The sequence below is a fragment of the Callorhinus ursinus genome, unplaced genomic scaffold, assembly GCF_003265705.2.
Source record: "Callorhinus ursinus isolate GAN/ISIS: 27379988/994484 unplaced genomic scaffold, GSC_fseal_2.0 scaffold5, whole genome shotgun sequence".
NCBI classification, from domain to species: domain Eukaryota; kingdom Metazoa; phylum Chordata; class Mammalia; order Carnivora; family Otariidae; genus Callorhinus; species Callorhinus ursinus.
In genome coordinates, this window is record NW_027397067.1 from 7,774,989 (window position 1) to 7,796,496 (window position 21,508).

General features: G+C 36.9%; 1 protein-coding gene across 1 annotated transcript in view; it reads left to right on the forward strand.

Annotated features, from left to right (window-relative positions):
• LOC141372876 (uncharacterized) overlaps positions 1-21,508 on the forward strand; it is a 109,264-nt gene that overhangs the window by 66,763 nt on the left and 20,993 nt on the right. Inside the window, exons 8-10 of the mRNA XM_073893464.1 lie at positions 4,664-4,767; positions 6,527-6,703; positions 8,132-8,344. Coding sequence (XP_073749565.1) covers positions 4,664-4,767; positions 6,527-6,703; positions 8,132-8,344 — 494 coding nt within the window. The remainder of the gene's footprint in view (positions 1-4,663; positions 4,768-6,526; positions 6,704-8,131; positions 8,345-21,508) is intronic.

Genomic DNA, 21,508 nt, shown 5'->3' on the forward strand with positions numbered 1-21,508 from the left:
GAGTCTCCAAACCCAGCAGATCCCTGCAGTGCGTTCCCGCACCGCTCCTCCGCGGGAAGGAAGGGGAGTCTCCCCGGATCTGCTGCTTGTTGGGTCCCTGCTGGGGGAGCCGTGCCCCGACTGGGCTGCAGATCACAGTTTATGGCAACCCCGAGCTGAGAGCCCGCGCCTCAGCTCCGTCTCTGCAGCCGGCTTCCCCGGTCTGATTCCTGGGAGCTCTGCCGCACTCAGGCACCCCCGGTCTCTCTGTGACCCCAAGGGTCCTGAGACCACACTGTCCCGGGAGGATTCCACCCCCCGCTTAGCCACTGCAGCGACGTCCCTCAGCGGAGCCAACTTCTAAAAGGTCCGATTTTGTGCTCCGCGGCTCTATCACTTGCCAGAAGCGGCCGACGCAGGCCCCCTCCCCCGCCGTCTATCCTCCCGAATATCGCCTCGGATTCACTTCTCCGCACCCCCTACCTTCCAGTAAGTGGTCGCTTCTCTGTTCAGAGAGTTGTTGCTACTCTCCTGTTCGATCTCCTGTTGAGTTCGTAGGTGTTCAGAATGGTTTGATCCCTATTCAGCTGAATTCCTGAGACTAGACGAAATCTAGGTCTCCTACTCCTCTGCCATCTTGCTCCCTAAATCTCTGCTACTATATCCTAATAAAGGAAGTAAAAAAAAAAATTATTATTTAAAGAGTATAGCATTGAATATATATTGGCCACTTTGTCTTCTGCTCCAGCTCTTACTGTATCCTGGCTACACTTCTCTGAAATCAAGGAGCCATTGGCTTTGCCCCTCTATTTTATGAGAGTGCTTCGAAGGACATCTTTGGGTTTAGATTGAAAAGAATATGCTCTAGAATGGATGTTGTCTTATTCAGTCCTGTTTAAAGTGAACTTCAGTTTCTGAATTAGGAAAGATTAGGGAAAAGAGATGTAAAGGAAGAAGAGGAGTCTGGATGTCTTGGAAATACACATTCATAGTGGGGATGTGGCAGCTCACTATTCTCTATGACATCCTCTAACTCTAAGTTGATATGTAGAGGGATGACTTACACTTTTATCAGTCTTCAGAAAATCAGGGCTATTTTGTGTTGTAAATTGCTGAATTTCTTAACTCAGAATCCAGCAGTAGATCCAAAATGAATTTTGAGTGTTGCAATAGAGAGTGTTTAATCTGATGCTTTACTCTAGAGACCACAAAACATGTTTTAAACACTTTATCTCACTACTTTAAGAATATCAATAGTCTGCTAGTAACCAAAAGATATCTACTGCATTTTATAAGTTAAAACTGTAACTCTTCCATGACTGATCTGTAGCCTCTTTAAAAGGTCTGGGAGAGAAGGGCCAGTGTATGTTTGAAAACAACTTCTTTTATTCCCTCCTACGGTGGGAGATAGCCATTAACAGATTTGAAGTAGAATAGAAATACTTCGGTGGCTAAGTGGAGGCCAGATTTGAGGCTGTGCAGAAAAATTAGAGAGTGACCAGTTAGAAGCCTCTTGTAGTATGTCAAACAGAAGATGATGAGGACCTAAAATACTTCAGTGGGAATATTGATAGAGAAGAGAGAATGGATTTGAAGAATTTCTAGGAGATAAAATTGGCAGGGTTTCATCATTTATTGATAAAGGAGTATTAAAGGAAAAGGTTATTCTTAGGTTTCTGGTTTGGGTGATTAGGTCCCTGATGGGGGTCACTGACTAAGGTAGGAAATACAGAAAATTTAGGAGGAGTAGATTTGGAAGCTAAGACTATGTGGAAAATTGGGATGCCTGGGTGGCTCAGTCATTAAGCGTCTGCCTTCAGCTCAGGTCATGATCCCAGGGTCCTGGGATTGAGCACCGCATCGGGCTCCCTGCTCAGCTGGGAGCGTGCTTCTCCCTCTCCCACTTCCCCTGCTTATGTTTCCTCTCTGGCTGTCTCTCTCTCTGTCAAATAAATAAATAAAATCTTAAAAAAAGAATATGTGGAAAATTAGGAGCTCTAGTTTGTATATATTGAGTTTGAAGTGCGTGTGAGTTATCCAGTCGTTTATGTTTAACAGTAAATCATACATATGAGCTGATGTTGAGGGAGAGATGAGTGGTTGAGATGTTGATTTGGGACTTATCACTTTATGGATTAATAAAAGAAACTTCTCAGGGGGCCAGGGAAGAGTGGGAAGGCTAACCACCTGAGCAGAGAACCCTATGCATGAAGAGGACAACTGAGAATGAAGTAGGAAACTGAGAAGGAAGTTAGTGAGGTGGGAGATTGTGAAGTTTCAAACAATGCCCGCAGGTTCAAATGGAGTAGAAAGGCAAAATGAAATAAGGACTGAAGATGCTTCTGTTGGATTTTGGCAATTAGAGTTTGTTTTGATGATATTAGTGTGATCAGATCCAGTGGATGTTAGAATTAGCCAGGAGCTTTAAGATTTTAAAGATTTACCCCTTATTTTTATTTTTTTTTATCTTTAAAGATTTTATTTATTTATTTGCCCAGTGGGGAGAGAGCACAAGCAGGGGGAACAGCAGGCAGAGGGAGAAGCAGGTTCCCCGCTGAGCAAGGACTCTATCCCAGGACCCTGGGATCATAACCTGAGCTGAAGGCAGATGCTTAACTGACAGAGCCACCACCCAGCCATCCCTACCCCTTGTTTTTTTTTTTTTTAATATTTTCTTTTTTTTGTTACTTTATTTTTTAAAAATTTTATTTTATTTAAATTCAATTAATTAACATGTAGTATCTTATTAGTTTCAGAGAGTTCAGTGATTCATCAGTTGCATATAACACCCAGTGCTCATTACATCACGTGCCCTCCCTAATGCCTATCACCCAGTTACCCCATTCTCTCACCCACCTCCCCTCCAACAACCTACCCCTTGTTTTTAAAGATAATAATGTTTTAGAGATAAGAAGATTGAGAATTTTTATGTAGGTTACAACTGAAAAATATTTCCTGCACATAGTAGGTGCTTAATAACCAGTGGTTGAATGAGTGATTGAACTCTATTGCTAGAGCCAGAACTAGAATCATACATCTAGATTTAGATGTGAAGTTAGATTTTTTGAGACATTCTTGTTTTTTGTTAGGCCTGTATTGCTGATCTTCCCTCTTAGAACCACGTTTGCTGAAAACCCAAAATTTTGATAGGTAGTATTTCTGCTTTCATTTGTCTCTAGTTATTATTTTTTTAAATTTCTTCTTTGATTTCTTTGATTAAACATTGGTTAATACATTGCTTCAGTAGCATGTTGTTTAATCATCAGATGTTTGTGGATTTTCCAGTTATCTTCTTGTAATTGATTTCTTAGTTTTATATTATCATAGAGAAGATGCTTGATATGATTTTAATCTTCTTGAATTTATTGAGACTTGTGGCCTAACATGTAATCTGTCCTAGGTAATGTTTTGTGTATACTTGAGAAGACCGTGTATTCTGTTGATCTTGAATATAACGTTCTGTATATGTCTATTATGTCCATCTGTTTTAATGTATTGTTTAAGGCCAGTGTTTCCTTATTGATTTTTTTATGTAGATTTAGATTTTTTATTTAGATTAGATTTATTTAGATCTATCCATTGATATTAGTCAGGTGTTAAATTCCTTATTATTATTGTAGTCTTTCAGTTTCTCCCTTTAGATCTTTTAATATTAGCCTTATATATATTTTTATATATTGGTGCTCCAGTGAGTCCAATGTATTGCCTATATTTTGTTCTTTCTTCAAAATAAAACACACAATATGTATTCCTTTATATCTGGCTTGTTTGACTTATTTTTTGAGAATCACCTATTTGTAAAAGTAAAAATGGTCTTTATTTCTTATTGTTACAAGAGTGGATTCCTGAAAATTTGTTGTTTGTAAGTACTAAGGGAAGGATTATTGGTACTGGAAAGAGCACTGGGTTAAGATCTGAGGTCCTGGGTTCAATTTCCATTCTGTGACTAGGCAGGGATCTTGGGAAAGTACCTTACCTCTCTGAATCTTGATTTCCTTATTTGCAAAATAAGGATAGTGTGTGTGTGTGTGTGTGTGTGTGTGTGTGTGTGTGTGTGTGTGTGTAGTACCTATTGCATAGGCTATGGGGATCTAATTAACTTATTTAAAGAATATTTCTTGAGCAGTTACTATGTTGTAGGCACTGCTCTAAGTGCAGTTCTATAGCTATATACAGAGTAGACAAAAATTCATGATTTCAAGAAGCATAAATTATAAGATAAAAAGATATGTAAAAGTATATTGAAAACAATGAAATATATGATGACATAATCATCATACAAACTAGTCACTAATGCTCAAATCATATGTATGTATAATGCATTATTATATTATAATGTGTTATTTTACCTCAGGTCCCTGAGATTTAGAGAATGGAAATGGTTTTTTATACCAGGATAATTTATCATCGTGGAATCAGTTCCATCAGGTGTTATTTTTTGGGCTTGTCTCAGGTGCTTACCAATTAGCATGGAAAGGCATTAGGGATTTTCCATGGAAACTCCAGTAAATTGCCAAGCAACTTATAGATAATCAAAGGTTATTGGCATTCTACCTTTTGACTAATTCAAAACATTTAACTGAGAGATATAAAATATATTATTAGGAGATTTCAATGTATAATTGAATAAGAAAAAGCACTTTAAAAGCATGAATTATTTGCTAATACCTAAGATGTTTTCCAGGTCTCTTTGATGTTATTTTCAACAAAGGAAATATATGCATTTTCCAAAGTCATGAAATGAGACATCTTTCTCTTGCTGTTGACAACAGCAATGTCACTGGAATGGTATGTAGTAATTTTCCTTTTTGTCACATAACAATAGTATTGTATCCACATATAATATATTTTTATAAGATCAAATTGTATTTCCTTTGGCTTTTACTTTCACCATTTTTATTATTCTGTTTTGTCTCACTAAGTTTTGAGATTCTGATGCATAAATGGTCCCAAATTTCAGCAATTAAAATTTAGACAAGAAAAAGTAGACCACTTTTCTGATAACATTCAAAATACTAAATAAGCGTCCAAAAGGAGATGATCTGATTTCTCAAAGTCCCCTTCAGGGAGCATATTATTAGGGAAAAAATAATAACAATTTCACCTAAGTATACTTTTTATTGCTTGGTTTAGGTTTGAAAAGTAGCTTTTAATATATAAAGCTCTTTTAAAAAATATATGCATGCTTTTTATTTTGAAAAATGAGACAGCATAGAATAACTGTCATGCACTCTTCCAAATGTTTAATATGTGTTATAACGTTTAGTCTTTATATCTACCCTCTGAGAGAATCCATCATTGAGAATCCATTATTATCCCTATTTAACAAAAGAAGAACATGACAGGTAGATGGATTGAGTTGCCCAAGGTCACATAGGTAGTAAATGTGAAAGCAGGCATTGAACACAGGCATTCTGATTCTAGCACTCATGCTACAGCTTCCTCATATAATGTTATATAATATTAAATGATTATTTTTAAGATTTTATTTATTTATTTTAGAGAGAAAGCATGAGTGGAGGGAGGAGTAGAGAGAGAGAGAGGGACAAGCCGACTCTACACTGAATGCGGAGCCCCTTGCAGGGCTTTATCCCCCAACCCTGAGATCACAACCTGAACCGAAACCGAGTTGGCCGCTCAACCAGCTGAGACACCTAGGCGCCCAAATATTACATGATTTTTGACTCATAGCATGTTACTTAACATAAGGGAAAATAATAATTATTGAAAAAAAGCTTATGCAATTTGTAGGCCTGAAATTCAGGCTAAGTGATAATCAGTCAGATTTTCTTCATGAAGTCTTTTCTCCTCTGCTGTGCTATACTTTTCAGCATATTCTGCTCAGTTAGTACAGGTCCTAGTCTTAGTAAGTGCTTATAAATATGAATGTAGTAGATATGGAATCTACTCAATTAAGTCAAGGGGTTGAGAAACGTCCCATTACTTTATTTTTCTAAAATCAAATTAAATCTACTTCCAAGCCCCTATCCTACTAGGTTGGTGAGAGTGTGTGCATGTGCTTTTCTCTTTTGCACTCCCCAAGGTAATGAGGGGAAATGGGGGTAAAATCTCAAATAGTACCTTGAATCAGGAATGTTTCCTTGTAGCATAACCTCCTTGATTTGTTTAGTTTTTTGGAAGTAAAACCTAGTAATGCATGTCTTTTAATTTCAGCTTTTAGTCTAAAATAGTCTTGGGTTAGGAGGATACAAATGAAGAAATGAAAAATAAACAATAAAATACATATTAATAACTCATTAAAATATCCTGCCACTGAAGTTTTTTTGTTGTTACCCAATACTCTACCATGGGTTCTGAGAAATCAAGAGAAAGAAGTTCTTGGAACAAAACACTGAAAATCAGGCTGGAGAATCAAAACAATTAAATTACAAAAGCATGTGATAGATAATACAAGGATTCTATAGAGTGGAGTAGACCTGTACATACATATAATGTCCAAACATTTTAAATTTAATTATTTTCTATTGCTAATCCAGAGGTTTTTGTTTGTTTGTTTGTTTGTTTGTTTGTTTTGTTTTCCTTTTAGGCTAGTGGTGGAGCCTGCACTGAGCTGCGGGTTCTTTATCAGCCCAACCGCTGTGCACTTCTTGAGTCAGCACTGGTTCCTGGTCAAATAGTTACTTTTGATCATCTTGGCAAAACAGCTGATGAATCATCAGCAGGCTATGCAGACCTTTCAAAAGAATTTGTGGTTTTTGTCAAGGTAAAATGGTGGAAAGTCATTAAAGTGTATATTGTTAAAATACCTACTTTCTTTTGCTCTATTGAGGAAAACTCGAATCATTAAAGAGTAATCAGATCTCTTCCCGCTAGGTGGCATTGATGCCTATTGCCATTCTATTTACCCAAACTTTGAAAAGCAATAAGGATTTTAGCTTTAGCAGCACTGAAACTGGTAGGAGTAACATCCTATATCCAATTGAATTTGGAGGTTAAAACTATAAATGGTATAAATGTGGGAATTCTAAATAAAAATTTAGAGACTCTTACATTGGGAGTCAAATGTATATATTTAACTTTTCTAACAATTAGAATATTTACAGTCTTTGAGTGTTGTATGTGTGTGATCATTTTATGCTTCTTTCTTTATACTATGTGTTTATGAATTTATCTTTAAAATATTATTGTTATAATAATATAATAAATATAATTTATGAGATTGCCTGTTTTGTGCCAAGCACTTTACCGAGAACTTTACCGCATTGAAAACTATATTTAATCATCCTAAAAGTACGGACAGATATTATCTGTATTTTAAACATGAAGAAAAGATTTTCAGAGAAGTTAAAAATCTGACTAGCAGAGCATAACTAGTAAATGGTAGATCATGATTAAAATCAAAGTCAGTTTGTCTTCAAAACTTTTTATGCTTACCGTATAATAAACACTTCATTACATTATTTTTTCCCAAAATAACATGATCTTTTGAAATTCTATTTCATGTTATGTTAATCACCATACATTACATCATTAGTTTTTGATGTAGTGTTCCATGATTTAATGTTTGCATATAACACCCAGTGCTCCATTCAGTACGTGCCCTCTTTAATACCCATCACCAGGCCAACCCATCCCCCCACCCCCCTTCCCTATAAACCTTCAAGAATTTTTTACATCTTCTTCTTAAGTTATTGATTGCCTAGGATTTACTTAAATATACTTTAGTTATAGTTGATAACTCTTTTCATTCATTCATTCCTACTTATATACATTGGACTGATATCCATATCGTGCATCCCATAATTCAGGTACACTTGTAGTACACTGTTTTTATTCTGCTTTATATTACTATTATGATTATTTGTTTATATTGATTGTAAAGTTCTTAAGATAAGTGTTTGTGTTTTGTATACTTTTTAAATCTCTATAGCATCTGATGGTGACTCTTACGCTCAATAAATAATGGTTGATGTAAATTATAATGAATCAGCCAGAGAACCTCCTTTTATTTTTAGTTTTGCATAGCAGTTAAATTATTTACTTCCTTATTTTGCTTACTTTTAGCCAACAAGTTTCTGATAAGATTTTGATCACTACAGCTTCTGTAAGAGAATGAACTCTACTCCCATCTTCTTTTAGCAAAACATGAGCTTGTTATTTACTGCCTTCTGTTCTGTTTGTTGTTCTGAAGGGTGTGTTCCTCAACAGTGCTGTGGTTCTACTTGCTACGAGCCTGTGCCAAGCCCTGTGTCTCCAGCCTGATGGGAGCTGCACTGGAGTGGGAAGTCAGTCTGAAAAATCCTACTGGAAAGTGCATAAAATCAGCTCTGGCATTTGCATGTTCGAAAGTGTGAAAAACGCACAGATGTATCTGAGGATTAGGGATGGCCAGTGTGATGGAACAGTAAGCATCTGCTTGTATTTTTCTCAGCAAATGTTTAAGACATTTGCCAATGATAGATATGAGAATGGCACTTTCTGAGTGGTTTTTTTTTTTTAGTTTTAACCTATAAACATTTTGGAAATTGGATGTTATATATGATGGTCTCCCTTGACTTATTAAAAAGTGAGGAGGGCAGCCACATGCTTGGTATGATTAGAGAAGGATTCTAACACTTTAGACATTGCTTCTGGAATGTAATGTGCACACAAATCACCTGGGAATTTTATTATAAAGCAGATTCTAATTCAGATAGATGGTGGTGGGACCTGTGTATCTGCATTTCTAATAAGCTCTCAGCTGTTGTTAATGATGTTGGTCTGCAAACGACACTTTGAGAACCAAGGCTCTAGAAAGTCCCAGCTCAACAATATTTCCTTACTGCTTCTTTTGGTTGCTTGAATTTCCACCAATGGAAACCTATATTTTGAGTAAGGAAGTAATTTTAAATTCTAAATATTGGGGGTTCTTTAACATCTTGACTTAAGATGGGATATGGAAGGCAACTAACATAACACATTTTATATATCATAATTCTTCTATGGGTTGAAGGGCATATAAGATTACACATTTAACTTGACTGTTAATCCTCTGTTCCTCTGTTCTTGTTTGAAACAATTTAGTTCAAACTGTATCTTTTAGATTAAACTCAGGGCTGCCTCCCCCGCCCCTTTCCTTACCAGTATGACATCTAGTTATATGGGAAAGTTTGCCTGAGCTTCTGGGGGTGAGGAGGGGGAAGGTTTAGACTATTCATCATTCTTTGGGTCCTTGCCTTTGCTGCAGACTGGCAAGCCTGTGTCTGGTGAGCTGCACTGATGTTCAGAGTGCAAAAGAGAAAAGCACATGCACACACACATAATTAGCATCTTTGATTCACAAGAGCATTGTGAATTGGGATATAGCCCATTAAGAATCCATGCTTAACAGACATCATGCTTATGGTCTTTAAACTGATAAGTGAACTAATTAAGATTAAAAACAGGTAACATTACTACTATGGTCAGACTAGCTGAGAGTACGATTTCATCTAATGCTCCGTCATCCTATAAGAGGAGCATCAGGAGGTAGCTTTCCCTTCATATCACCAGCATCCACAAAGTATATGAGCCTTTCTCTTCTGGATTCACGCGAGTGTTCAGAACCATGAGACAGATAGTATATCACTGCATGACACACGTTTTGGGGTATGTGTGTCTTGAAGTTGCTAGGGAGAGTTTGTGGCTAAATAAATGTCACTCCAAAGTAGAAGATGAGCCAACATTGGAAATTTGTATCTTCTCTAGATATCAACCAAGAGGATAGCTCATTGCTCAGTCACCTTTGGTTTAGCTGCCTCTTACTCAAGTTGGATGGTGATTTTCATGGTTTTTCTATTCTCTCTTTCCAGTCTGTGTGAGCCCCGTCTCTTCCATCTCTTTCACAGTGTGCTGCTTATCTTGTCCCTCCATTTCCTCTGCAAGTGTATAGCAGAATCTTGAATCTTGCTGCCTCACACTAAGTACTCATGCTTTTTACTTCTATTTCTTTTTGTTTGTGCTATGAGTGATTCATCTCTATCTGATTAGGCTGAGGGAATTGGAGAAGTTCTTGGTATTCAATAGAAAGAATTTTGTGAACACAGGAAGATGGGTGGAAACTTACAGATTAATATGTAGAACTATTATTCTTTTTTTTATAGTTGGATGATGTTTTTTTCTTTTTTTAATTTTTTTAGTGTTATGTTAATCACCATACATTACATCATTAATTTTTGATGTAGTGTTCCATGATTCATTGTTTGTGTATAACACCCAGTGCTCCACGCAGAACGTGCCCTCTTTAATACGCATCAACAGGCTAACCCATCCCCCCACCCCTCTCCCCTCTAGAACCCTCAGTTTGTTTTTCAGAGTCCATCATCTCTCATGGTTCATCTCCCTCTCTGATTTACCCCACTTCATTCTTCCCCTTCTACTATCTTCTTTTTTTTTTCTTAACATATATTGCATTATTTGTTTCAGAGGTACAGATCTGTGATTCATCAGTCTTGCACAATTCACAGCACTCACCATAGTACATACCCTCCCCAATGTCTATCACCCAGCCACCCCATCCCTCCCACCCCACCCCCACTCCAGCAACCCTCAGTTTGTTTCCTGAGATTAAGAATTCCTCATATCAGTGAGGTCATATGATACATGTCTTTCTCTGATTGACTTATTTCACTCAGCATAACACCCTCCAGTTCCATCCACGTCGTTGTAAATGGCAAGATCTCATTCCTTTTGATGGCTGCATAATATTCCATTGTGTATATATACCACATCTTTATCCACTCATCTGTTGATGGACATCTTGGCTTTTTCCACAGTTTGGCTATTGTGGACATTGCTGCTATAAACATTGGGGTGCATGTACCCCTTCGGATCCCTACATTTGTATCTTTGGGGTAAATACCCAGTAGTGCAATTGCTGGGTCGTATGGTAGCTCTATTTTCAACTGTTTGAGGAACCTCCATACTGTTTTCCAGAGTGGTTGCACCAACTTGCATTCCCACCAACAGTGTAGGAGGGTTCTCCTTTCTCCACATCCCCGCCAACATCTGTCATTTCCTGACTTGTTAATTTTAGCCATTCTGACGGGTGTGAGGTGGTATCTCATTGAGGTTTTGATTTGGATTTCCCTGATGCCAAGTGATGTTGAGTACTTTTTCATGTGTTTTCATGTGTCTGTTGGCCATTTGGATGTCTTCTTTGGAAAAATGTCTGTTCATGTCTTCTGCCCATTTCTTGATTGGATTATTTGTTCTTTGGGTGTTGAGTTTGATAAGTTCTTTATAGATTTTGGATACTAGCCCTTTATCTGATATGTCATTTGCAAATATTTAGAACTATTATTCTGTCACAGAGAAACTATTGTCATGCCCATTCTTCAGATGAAGAAGCTAAATATGAGCCTGGTTACATAACTTTCCCAGACCCCACCAACCAGTATCAGAGCCACGTGTCAGTCTAGGTCGGTCTGCCTCCTAACCCCTGTTTTGGAGGATTCATGATACCCAGATGGAAAAGCTGGGTTGACCCCCATGAGGAGACCGGAGTCCTTATACCCAGAGGGGAGATCATTCACAACACAAAAACAATTTTCTTCTTCAGCAATTTTCCTGGAACCCATCTTGTTGAGAGCTTGTTAGATGAGTGATTGAGTCTGAAATTGTGTCTTCTTTGCCTGTACTATGCATCAACAGTAGGAACCTCCTTTCCTTTCCCTCCCTGATGGACTTCTTGGGATGAAAATCTAAGTTCAGGGGTGCTTGGGTGGCTCAGTTGTTAAGCGTCTGCCTTTGGCTCGGGTCATGATCCCGGGGTCCTGGGATCGAGCCCCACATCGGGCTCCCTGCTTGGTGGGAATCCTGCTTCTCCCTCCCCCACTCCCCCTGCTTGTGTTCCCTCTCTGGCTGTGTCTCTCTCTGTCAAATAAATAAATAAAATCTTAAAAAAAAAAAAAAGAAAATCTAAGTTCAGAATTTCCTGTGTACTTTGGAACTGATGCAGCCAATCATGTATTCAAGTTTCAAACCTAGTATCACTTCTTCTTAAAGATGTTTCATAACTTGAAAAAAAAAAACAGAGGCATTTGTTCTATTTGCTTTAAGATGGAGAGAGACAAAATGTGGAACCCAGTGGGATCTATTGACAAAGGTGAAGGAACATAAATTGTTTGATTACATGGAATTTGATATTTAAAACATTAAAAAGAAATTCAGGCCATTTTAGAGCATAACACAGAGATTCTCTAGGCCTTTTTGGCATGCCACATCTTGATTGCATGTCATTTAACCAGAAGGTTAAGGACATTCCTTTTAGATCATGCCCCTGTGAGGCAACACACAAGTATGAAGCAGGAAGTGAATGGAAAAGAGACTAGTAAGGGGGAGGAGGTCTGAAAGGAAGAACAAGGAGCTAAGGAGCCTTGGGGTCCATGATGGGGATGAGGCATTGCTGTCCATGTTATTGGGGTGCCATTTCTTCTGCTCGGATCCATTCCTCCTCCCCCCACCCCAGCAGTGGGCCATGACCTCCAGAGGCTGTCTCATGCTACAATAGCCAGAGAATCAGGAGGAACTAGGGACTCAAACCACAGCTATTTACCATCTAAAATGGAAATATTTCAGTGTTTAAAAAATGGCCATGGCTCTACCAATGTGTACCAGTTCAATATCAAAAAACCCCCCTCCCCTGCAACACACAAAGGGTGAGGTGTGTATATTCTTTGAAGGCTGCAGAGGAAATCTTGTAACTGTTTTTTTTTTTCTTTAAAAATTTGGTAAAAATCGGGGCACCTGAGTGGCTCAGTCAGTTAAGCGTCCTGTGTGATTCTTGATTTCAGCTCAGGTCATGATTTCAGGGTTGTCAGATCGGGCCCCACATCAGGCTCTGCACTGGGTGTGGAGCCTGCTAAAGATTCTCTCCTTCTGCCCTCCCTGTTAAAAAAAACTGGTAAAAATATCCAGTTAAGGTAAGATTTTGCAGGTCTTCCTAGCCTATGACATACTTATAGATCTGTTACATTTGTTCACTTGCCTCCTAAAATCAAAGCTCAAACATTTTGTAGAGTTCTTTAGCTTCCTAGTATTTCTGTTAGAAATTCCAAGCTTGTTCTTGGAAAAATTAAGCCCCCATTGGAAAAGTTATTGTTAAAAGACTTGAAATTTTAAAGAGCCTTTCCATGAAGCCAGGGGCTCCTGAATCCTGTGTAAATCCTATACAAATGTGCACTATTCTTGCCAAAGGTGAATTTCCTGATAATTGTAACAAGATCAGCAAAGAAAGCATAGAGAGAAGGACTAATATTTTTGATTATCTCTTGTGTAGCAAAGTCTGGACTAGCCCTCTTATATTTGTAATGACATCTCTTAACCCTTAAGCTCGTACAGCAAAACAAATAATAAGGTAAGAAAACAACAATAGCATGTCTTACCCCAAACTGTTCCGTGTAAATGAACTAATCAATCACTCCTTTTATGTAGTTACTAAAAGATTGGCCAGGTTGAAGAGTTTCTATTCTAGATTTAATACTTTTATCCATTAGGTACAGTCCAGATCAGTCCTATTCTAGCTTTTCTTTGGGATTGGCCCCTTGGCTGTGGTCTCCCCCAAACACTGTCAGGGGACATTGAGGTCAGATAGGGCTCCTCCTGTGGAGCCCATGTATCCACTTGTTTTGTGTATACCAGACCCATGTAATTAACTGAGGGTTGGAGGACTCTGAGGCTATCACTTAATGGTATTTACCACTTAAACAACATTGACGTTTAACCTTTACTTTGGGACTTTTGTAGGGAAGAGCCTTCACAGAACTTCATTATTTGTATTTTGCTTCTGCTATTTCCTTTGTAGTGTTTTCTTTAAAATTTGTTTAGTGACTCATTGATGTGGTTGTCTGACTTAGATTTTTTGCTCTTTAGATACTGTGTTAATGCATAAAAATCAGGCATATTTTTTTTTTCATTTTCACTGTATCTGACCAGAAATCATTAGGCTGGAACGACATTACTCTTGAAAACAGAATGGTAATAATTATCTTAGCTTTTCTCCTTTATTTAACCTCCTTTATTTAGTTAGCCTTTCCATATATTTAGAGGCTATGGTAAGGCATGTTTACAATTTCCAAAAGGATTTAAGATGCATTCAAAGGTAAATGGTAATGCATGCTTATATTATTATACCTTAAAAACCTCATAGTGCCTCAGTCAGCTACTCAACAAATGTTCATTGTATAGATTGAATTGAATAAAAGCATTAATGATTCCAATGTATCTGCCACTGTATATTTAAAAACATTTCTTATAGGCAAACATACCTATGTTTAAATCAAGTGATTCTGATCCTATAACAAATGTCTCTGTTACCATGAAATTATTATGCTGTAGGAGTAAATCACTTTAATAGATTTTGATGTAGTAAAGATTCAAGTTAGCAACAAACATGCAGTTCACTAGGGACAATTGTGAAATTGTTAATTTAAAGAAGAAAAACAAGCCTCAAAATATGGGTGGAACTCATCACTAAGAATCAATGTAAAGGAAAAAGAGATGTAAGAATTGTTGGAAAAACAAGCTAAAAAGTGATCAGGGTACCAAAGAAAGATATTCACACATTGACATACCCCACACTAGCAGGATCCTTGTTCATAGGTAAGAGTTTAGTTTGCAGAAACTAGGAAAGATACTCTCATTACAAATTTATTTAATTTTCCTCTTTCCTACACATGTACATAACTAAAAAGTTCAAGGTAATTCAGATTTTTAAGAAGTTGTATAGATGGGCTTGGTACACAAGGCTAGACCATGGGCTGAAAAGTATAAAATTCAGTAAAAGACTTACTTAGATTTAAGTAAATAATGATAAATCATGCTTTTAGTGAGCCTATGCCCCTGGACTGTGAACTTCACAAGTACCTGAGATCATGGCCTAAGCCCCAGGCAGACGCTTGACCAACTGAGACACCCACGTGCCCCTGGTATTTGTTCTTGATACGTAGGAAGACACACACAGTACAACATGACCCTTTTACATCAAGAACCCACATATTTTCTTTTATTTCTCATCTCCATTTCATTTGGGTTAGGGATAAAAAAGAGATTTTTATTTTTTTTTAGTTTTTAAAGTTTTAATTTTCATTCCAGTTAGTTAACATAGTTATATTAGTTGTAGGTGTACAATATAGTGATTCAATAATTCCATGCATCACCTGGTGCTATTCATGAAAAGTGCATTACTTAATCCCCATCACCTATTTAACCCATCCCCCCACCGACCACCCCTCTGGTAACCCTGTCTATTCTTTCTAATTAAGAGTCTAAAACAGATGTTTAAATGAAAGAAAAAAGAGGGAATAAAGGAATATCTAAAGGTTTATTGTTTTGAAATTGTTATATTAAATTTTATTTTCATTCTTTTCAGTAATTGTATTTAATGGAGAGTTAAAAAAGGGATATTACTCCTCAGGTGTTTGCAGTTTATTGGAGGGAACAAATATGTACAATCAGTGATCCAGATTATAATCACAAAATAGTAATCCAATTCAAGTTATAGTTTATATGACAGCTCAGGAGAGGCAGATTGATTTGAGCAGGGTAGGTGAGTCAGGAGAAATTTCTTTTATAGGAGAGGAAAAATATCTTTTGCCAAAACCTTTCTAAGTTCTCAATTGGGACCCCTATAACAAAGGACAGACCAATGAGAAAAGCATACATATTTATTTAATATAAGTTGTACATGGCGCAGGATCCTTTTTAAGGAAATGAAGACTGGAAGTACTCCAGGATGTTAAAGAGATGTTTCAATGCTAGTTTTGATGAAGATTGGAGAGTTGTAGAAAAATGAGATAAGACCAAATAGGGTATGAGCTAAGTGTAATAAATTGGAGGAAATAGCAAGGCCTATTTATTCAAGTTCTTCTCAGCATCCTTCTGTCTTTAGAGATAAGGATGCTCCTTTCCTAGTGGTATAAGGAAGGCACCTCTCACATTAGAATTTTATGACCTGCTTCAGGGGAAGGTCAGAAAAATCCTTCCTGCCCCTGCCATTTTACAGATTCTTTCAGCTTGAAATTTCAGTATTCTAATGTGCCATATTTTGGGGTAGTGTGTCTTGAACCCCATCCCCTGGAATGGTGAATTTACAGGAAATAGTCCCATTTTTCACTATCAAAAAGAGAGTGAAAGACATGAACAAAGTATAAGGTTAGAAATTGGTAAAAAAGAGAATTTTTTGAAGAATTAACAAAGATTTATTGAGTTCCTACTGAAAGGCAGAAAATATATCCATTGCTAATAAGACATGCCCCTGCCCACAGAGAACTTGCAATCTAGAAGGGGGAAAGAAGAATGTAAACAGATAATAACACCACATTGTGAAAGTGCATTAATGGAAGTCCAGTATCAAGTTCCATGTTGAAAAGGAAAGAGATATGTTTGGGAAAGGGTTTTCAGTTGTATGAGTCATGGGTAGTTGCTTGAGATCTTTAATGTAAAACACCATCCATTTTTAATAGGATATTTATTTTAAGTTTGGGGAGATGGTGGGCTGCTAATAATATTGAAGTTCATAAATTTGGCCTCTATATAAAAGAGGGGCTAGTTTATGGAGAACATAAAGTCTACAAGAATAACAATGAGAAATATGAAATATTTCTAATATTGAAATACATGAAATAGTTTGATTCAAAAGCCCACAGTTTGCCCTAAAGTACACTAATAGTTCTGGCATGTTCCAGTATGCTTAGTTCAGTTGATTGATTTTTTTTTCAGCCAAAATAATGCTTTTATATATCTTGGTTTCTGTCCAGTTCTAAGATTAGTTCTTTATAGCTCAATAATAAGTCAGGGTTTCTTTTTTTTTTTCCTTTCTCTTTTCCTTCCTCCTTGGATGGTACCTGGGTGCAAAGCTTTAGAAAAAAAAGTCATGAAGATGGGCCACTGGACATATATTCTTCAGTCCCACACTACTCTCTCTGCAGTGTGGCTAATTTGGTTTATCCTTGGACATCTCAATATTATATAATTTCAAATAAGGCTCATATTGTAGTCTGAACATTTTGGGCAATATCATGGGGCTTGAGATACTATCTGGTTTGGTCTCAAGATTTCCAACCCTTTACCAACTTGTACCAAGTTCAGCCCTCTTCCAGGTCACTAGTCTTCTCAGTACTTGAACCTGCCATTGGGGTATGAGATAACTTCTGGATCCCCTGATGTCTCCATGTGAGCTGTGGATAAGATAAGCTGTATCAGTGTCTTCTAAGATTCCTCCCTCAGACATTTCTAATTCACCTTCTGGATGGCACCATGTTACTCTGGTACTGAATACTGGATGCTCTAAGGGAAATTTGTAAAATTTCCTGGGATAGTCCCTCCATTCTTGAGATTCTCCCCTAAAGTAAATGAAGATTTTGCTGCCCCTTATTTCTTTGCTATACCAAGAATTAACCCCAAATGGGGTTTGAATAAGGATATCCAGTCTCTCTTTAGCCCATTTTTACCCCAGGTTCCTCTTTCTAGTATCAGATGGGCTTTTCTTTTTTTGTGGGATAAAAATTTCTACTATGTCATACATGGTATTTACCTTTTCAGTAGCTTCATCGTTTAAACTCTATGGTATCCAGTCCTTCAGTCTTGGCTCTAGATATAAAAGTCCAATTTTGGAATTTCTTTTAGCAACTATGTTATCTTTCAATAAAGCTTGGTTTTGCAAACTTTTGATTTCTTATTTGGTATAAATTTCTTAAAATCCTTCTATTTGGAATCTCAAAGTTGAGCAAAGATTTATTTGTTCTGGGCTGGATTCAACTTACCCATGACACAATGAGCACATTGATCCAGTAGGTGGGAGAGTGTTGTAACAATTATCAATGAAAACATATTGGTTTAATAATCCACAAATATCCTTACTTCAGTTAGTGGTTGTAGTGATCCAGGAATGACATGGTATGGGTCTGAAGTTTGGGAAATAACTATGAAACTAAAGTTTGAATGAAATTTGATAGATATTGTTGTGGACTGGGGTTAGTGGGTCTTAATGGCTGATTGAATACTGATGGTGAAAATAAAATTTAAAAAGCCTCAACAAACAAGGGAAGGGGAATTTTTCTCAGTTTAATAAAGAATATCTACAAAAAACTTATAGCTAGTATCGTACATAATGGTGAGAAACTGGATGCTTTTGCCCTAAGGTCAGGAATAAGGCAAGGATAGCCACTCTCACCACTCCTATTTAATATTGTGTTGGAAGTCCTGGCTAATTCAGTAAGACAAGAAAAGGAAACAGCCTGTATACAGATTAGGAAGGAATAAATAAAATTGTCTTTGTTTGCAGATAACATGATTGTTTATGTAAAAAACCCCAAAGAATCAACAAAAAGCTCTAGAACTAATAAGTGATTATAGCAAGCCTGCAGTTTACAAGATTAATATACAAAAGTCAAGGGTCGCCTGGGTGGCTCAGATGGTTAAGCGTCTGCCTTCGGCTCAGGTCATGATCTCCAGGTTCTGGGGTCAAACCCCATATCGGGCTCCTTGCTCAGCAAGGAGCCTGCCTCTCCCCCTGCTTGTGCTCTCTCTGTCTCTGTCTCTCTCTCTCAAATGAATAAATAAAATCTTTAAAAAATAAGTCAATTGATTTCTTAAATACTAGCAATGAACAATTAGAATTTGAAATTAAAAACACAGCATCAGTTACATTAGCACCAAAAGAAGAAGAAATGCTTAAGGATAAATCTAACAAAATATATGTAAGATCTATGTGCAGAAAAATATAAAACTGATGAAAGACATCAAGGAGATTTTATTTTATTTTATTTCTTATTTTTTAAAAGATTTTATTTTTTACTTGTCAGAGAAGGAGAGGGCTCCGCTGAACAAGGAGCCTGATGCAGGACTCGATCCCAGGACCCTGGGATCATGACCTGAGCCGAAGGTAGACCTTAACCAACTGAGCCACCCAGGTGTCCCTTGGAGATTTTAAATTAATGGGCAAATATTCCATATTCATGGATTGGAAGACTGAATGTTGTTTGTCCTTCCCAGCTTGGCCTATAGATTCAGCACAAGCTCAATCAAAATATCAGCAAGCTATTTTATGGGTATCAACAAACTGATTCTAAAGTTTATATGGCAAGGCAAAAGACCCAGAATAGCCAACAAAATACTGAAGAAGAACAAAGTTGGAGGACTGACACTACCCAACTTCAAGATTTACTGTAAAGCTGCAGTTCTCAAGACAGTGTGGTATTGGTTGAAGAATAGACAGATCAATGGAACAGAATATAGAGCTCAGCAATAGACTCACATAAATACAGTCAATTTATCTTTGATAAAGGAACAAAGGCATTTCAATGGAGAAAGTACAGGCTTTTCAATAAATGGTGCTGGAACAATTGGATGTCCATATGAAAAAAATATCTAGACACAGACCTTATACCTTTCACAAAATTGAACCTTCACATGAATGTTTATAGCAGTATTATTCATAATCACCAACTGGAAGCAACCAAGATGTCCTTCAGTAGTTAAATAGATAAACTGTGGTACATCTGTATAATGGCTTTTATTCAGTAATAAAAATAAATGAACTATCCAGCCATGAAAAGACACTGAGAAAACTTATGTACATATTGCTAAGTTTAAGATGCCAGTATGAAAAGGGTACATATTATATGATTCTAATTATATGACATTTTGGAAAATGTAAATTTATAAAGACAGTAAAATAAGCAGTGGTTGTGAGAGGTTTGAGGGGTGGGTGGAAGAGTTGAATAAGTAAAGCACAGGCAGTCTTTAAGGCAATAAAATTATTGTGTATGCTACTATAATGGTAGATACATTATACATTTGTCAAAACCCATAGAACTGTACAGCACAATGAGTGAGCCTTAATGTGTGCAAATTAAAAAAAAAATATTTAGGGGTTTGGGAATCCCAGAAAAGAATGAAGACTATGACAAAAAAATCTACCTGTGTTAAAAATATGAAACAACCTTTATGAAAGTGATAGGAGGAAAAGGTACTGACCTAAGAATCTTTGGAAATGAGTGGAGTAGATAAGACTAAAAGAAAATGGGAACTGCAGATAAGTTCTGTACTCTAGTTGATAAAATTGTTCCCCATGGGAGTTTGGTTAACAGTTGAATACTACTATAAATGTATATTGGAATGGAACAGTTACATAAATGGATGGCAGATAATGGGAACCAAATTTCTCATTGTTGGAGTGGGAGTTTACAGATAAGCAAGGGGAGGAAGCTAGAAAGATCCATTTGTAATCCATTAGAATTGGAGATATCAGTATGAGCTCATGTTTAACTTAATATAAATGTGAATGACTGCATATAGAAATATTTACAAATATATGCATATACATGAATTAGTATAAACATATATTTTTTTGCTTTGCTAGATGAGAGGGCCTAGAAACAACAACACCCCAGTAGCAACAAGAAGATCTAGTGCTCAGGTCTTGATCTCTAATAACATTCTCTAATAAAAGGATCCAGAGCTCCTTAGAAAAATGGCTGATTCTAGGACTGGGGCAGGAAATATACAAAATAAACCTCTGGCATCTTGTAGTTCCAGAAAGTAAGAAAGTATTCAAAACAGCCAACACACACACACACACACACACACACACACACACACACACACAGACATTCACTTATGAGACACTTCACCTATGAAGAACTGAAAGTTCTCAATGGCCAAACCTGGAACAATTTGAACAACAGAATAAAGTAGTATGGGATTATAACCCAAAGTATAAAATACATATTCATGAGCCCATAATAACCTACACAAATGATTGAATAAATAAATAAATGGAGGAAAAGAGATGAATTTCCTATGTAGAATTCCAGATAAATTATGGAAAATACTCTGCCTTCAAGGAGGTGAAGCATAACTCCTGCCTATAAGTATGGGTGGCACATAGTGTTTTCCTCCCAGAGTATAGTATGGAAAGGGGGACAGGTAAAAATAGTGACTGCAGTAGAAAAACCTGACAGACACTACGTTAACCATGTGATCAAGGTCAACATCAAGAGTGTTAAGTCATGTTGGAAGCACGGACCCTTGATGTGATGTGATGAAAATGGCACCTTTCATATGGTCTTCCTCCCAATATCGCATACCTCTAATCTAATCATGAGGAAGACATCAGACATATTCCAATAGTGAGGCATCCTACAAAATATCTGACCAGTACTCCTAAAAACTGTCAAGGTCATCAAACCAAGGAAAATATAAGAAACTCCCATGACCAAGAGGAGCCTGGAGACATGGTGACTAAATATAACGTATCCTGGATGGAATTCTGGACAGAAAAATGGTATTAGTTAAAAATTAAGGAAATATCAATAAAGTATTAGTTAATAATGTATCAACATTTGTTCATTAATTGTAACAAATGTATCATAATGCAATATATTAATAGGAAAAAGTAGGTGCAGATATATGGGGAACTCTACTGTCTTCTCAATTTTTCTGTAAATCTAAAACTGATGTAAAATATAAATTCTAAGAAATAATATATTTTTTTTAATTTTTTGTTATGTTAATCACCATATATTACATCATTAGTTTTTGGTGCAGT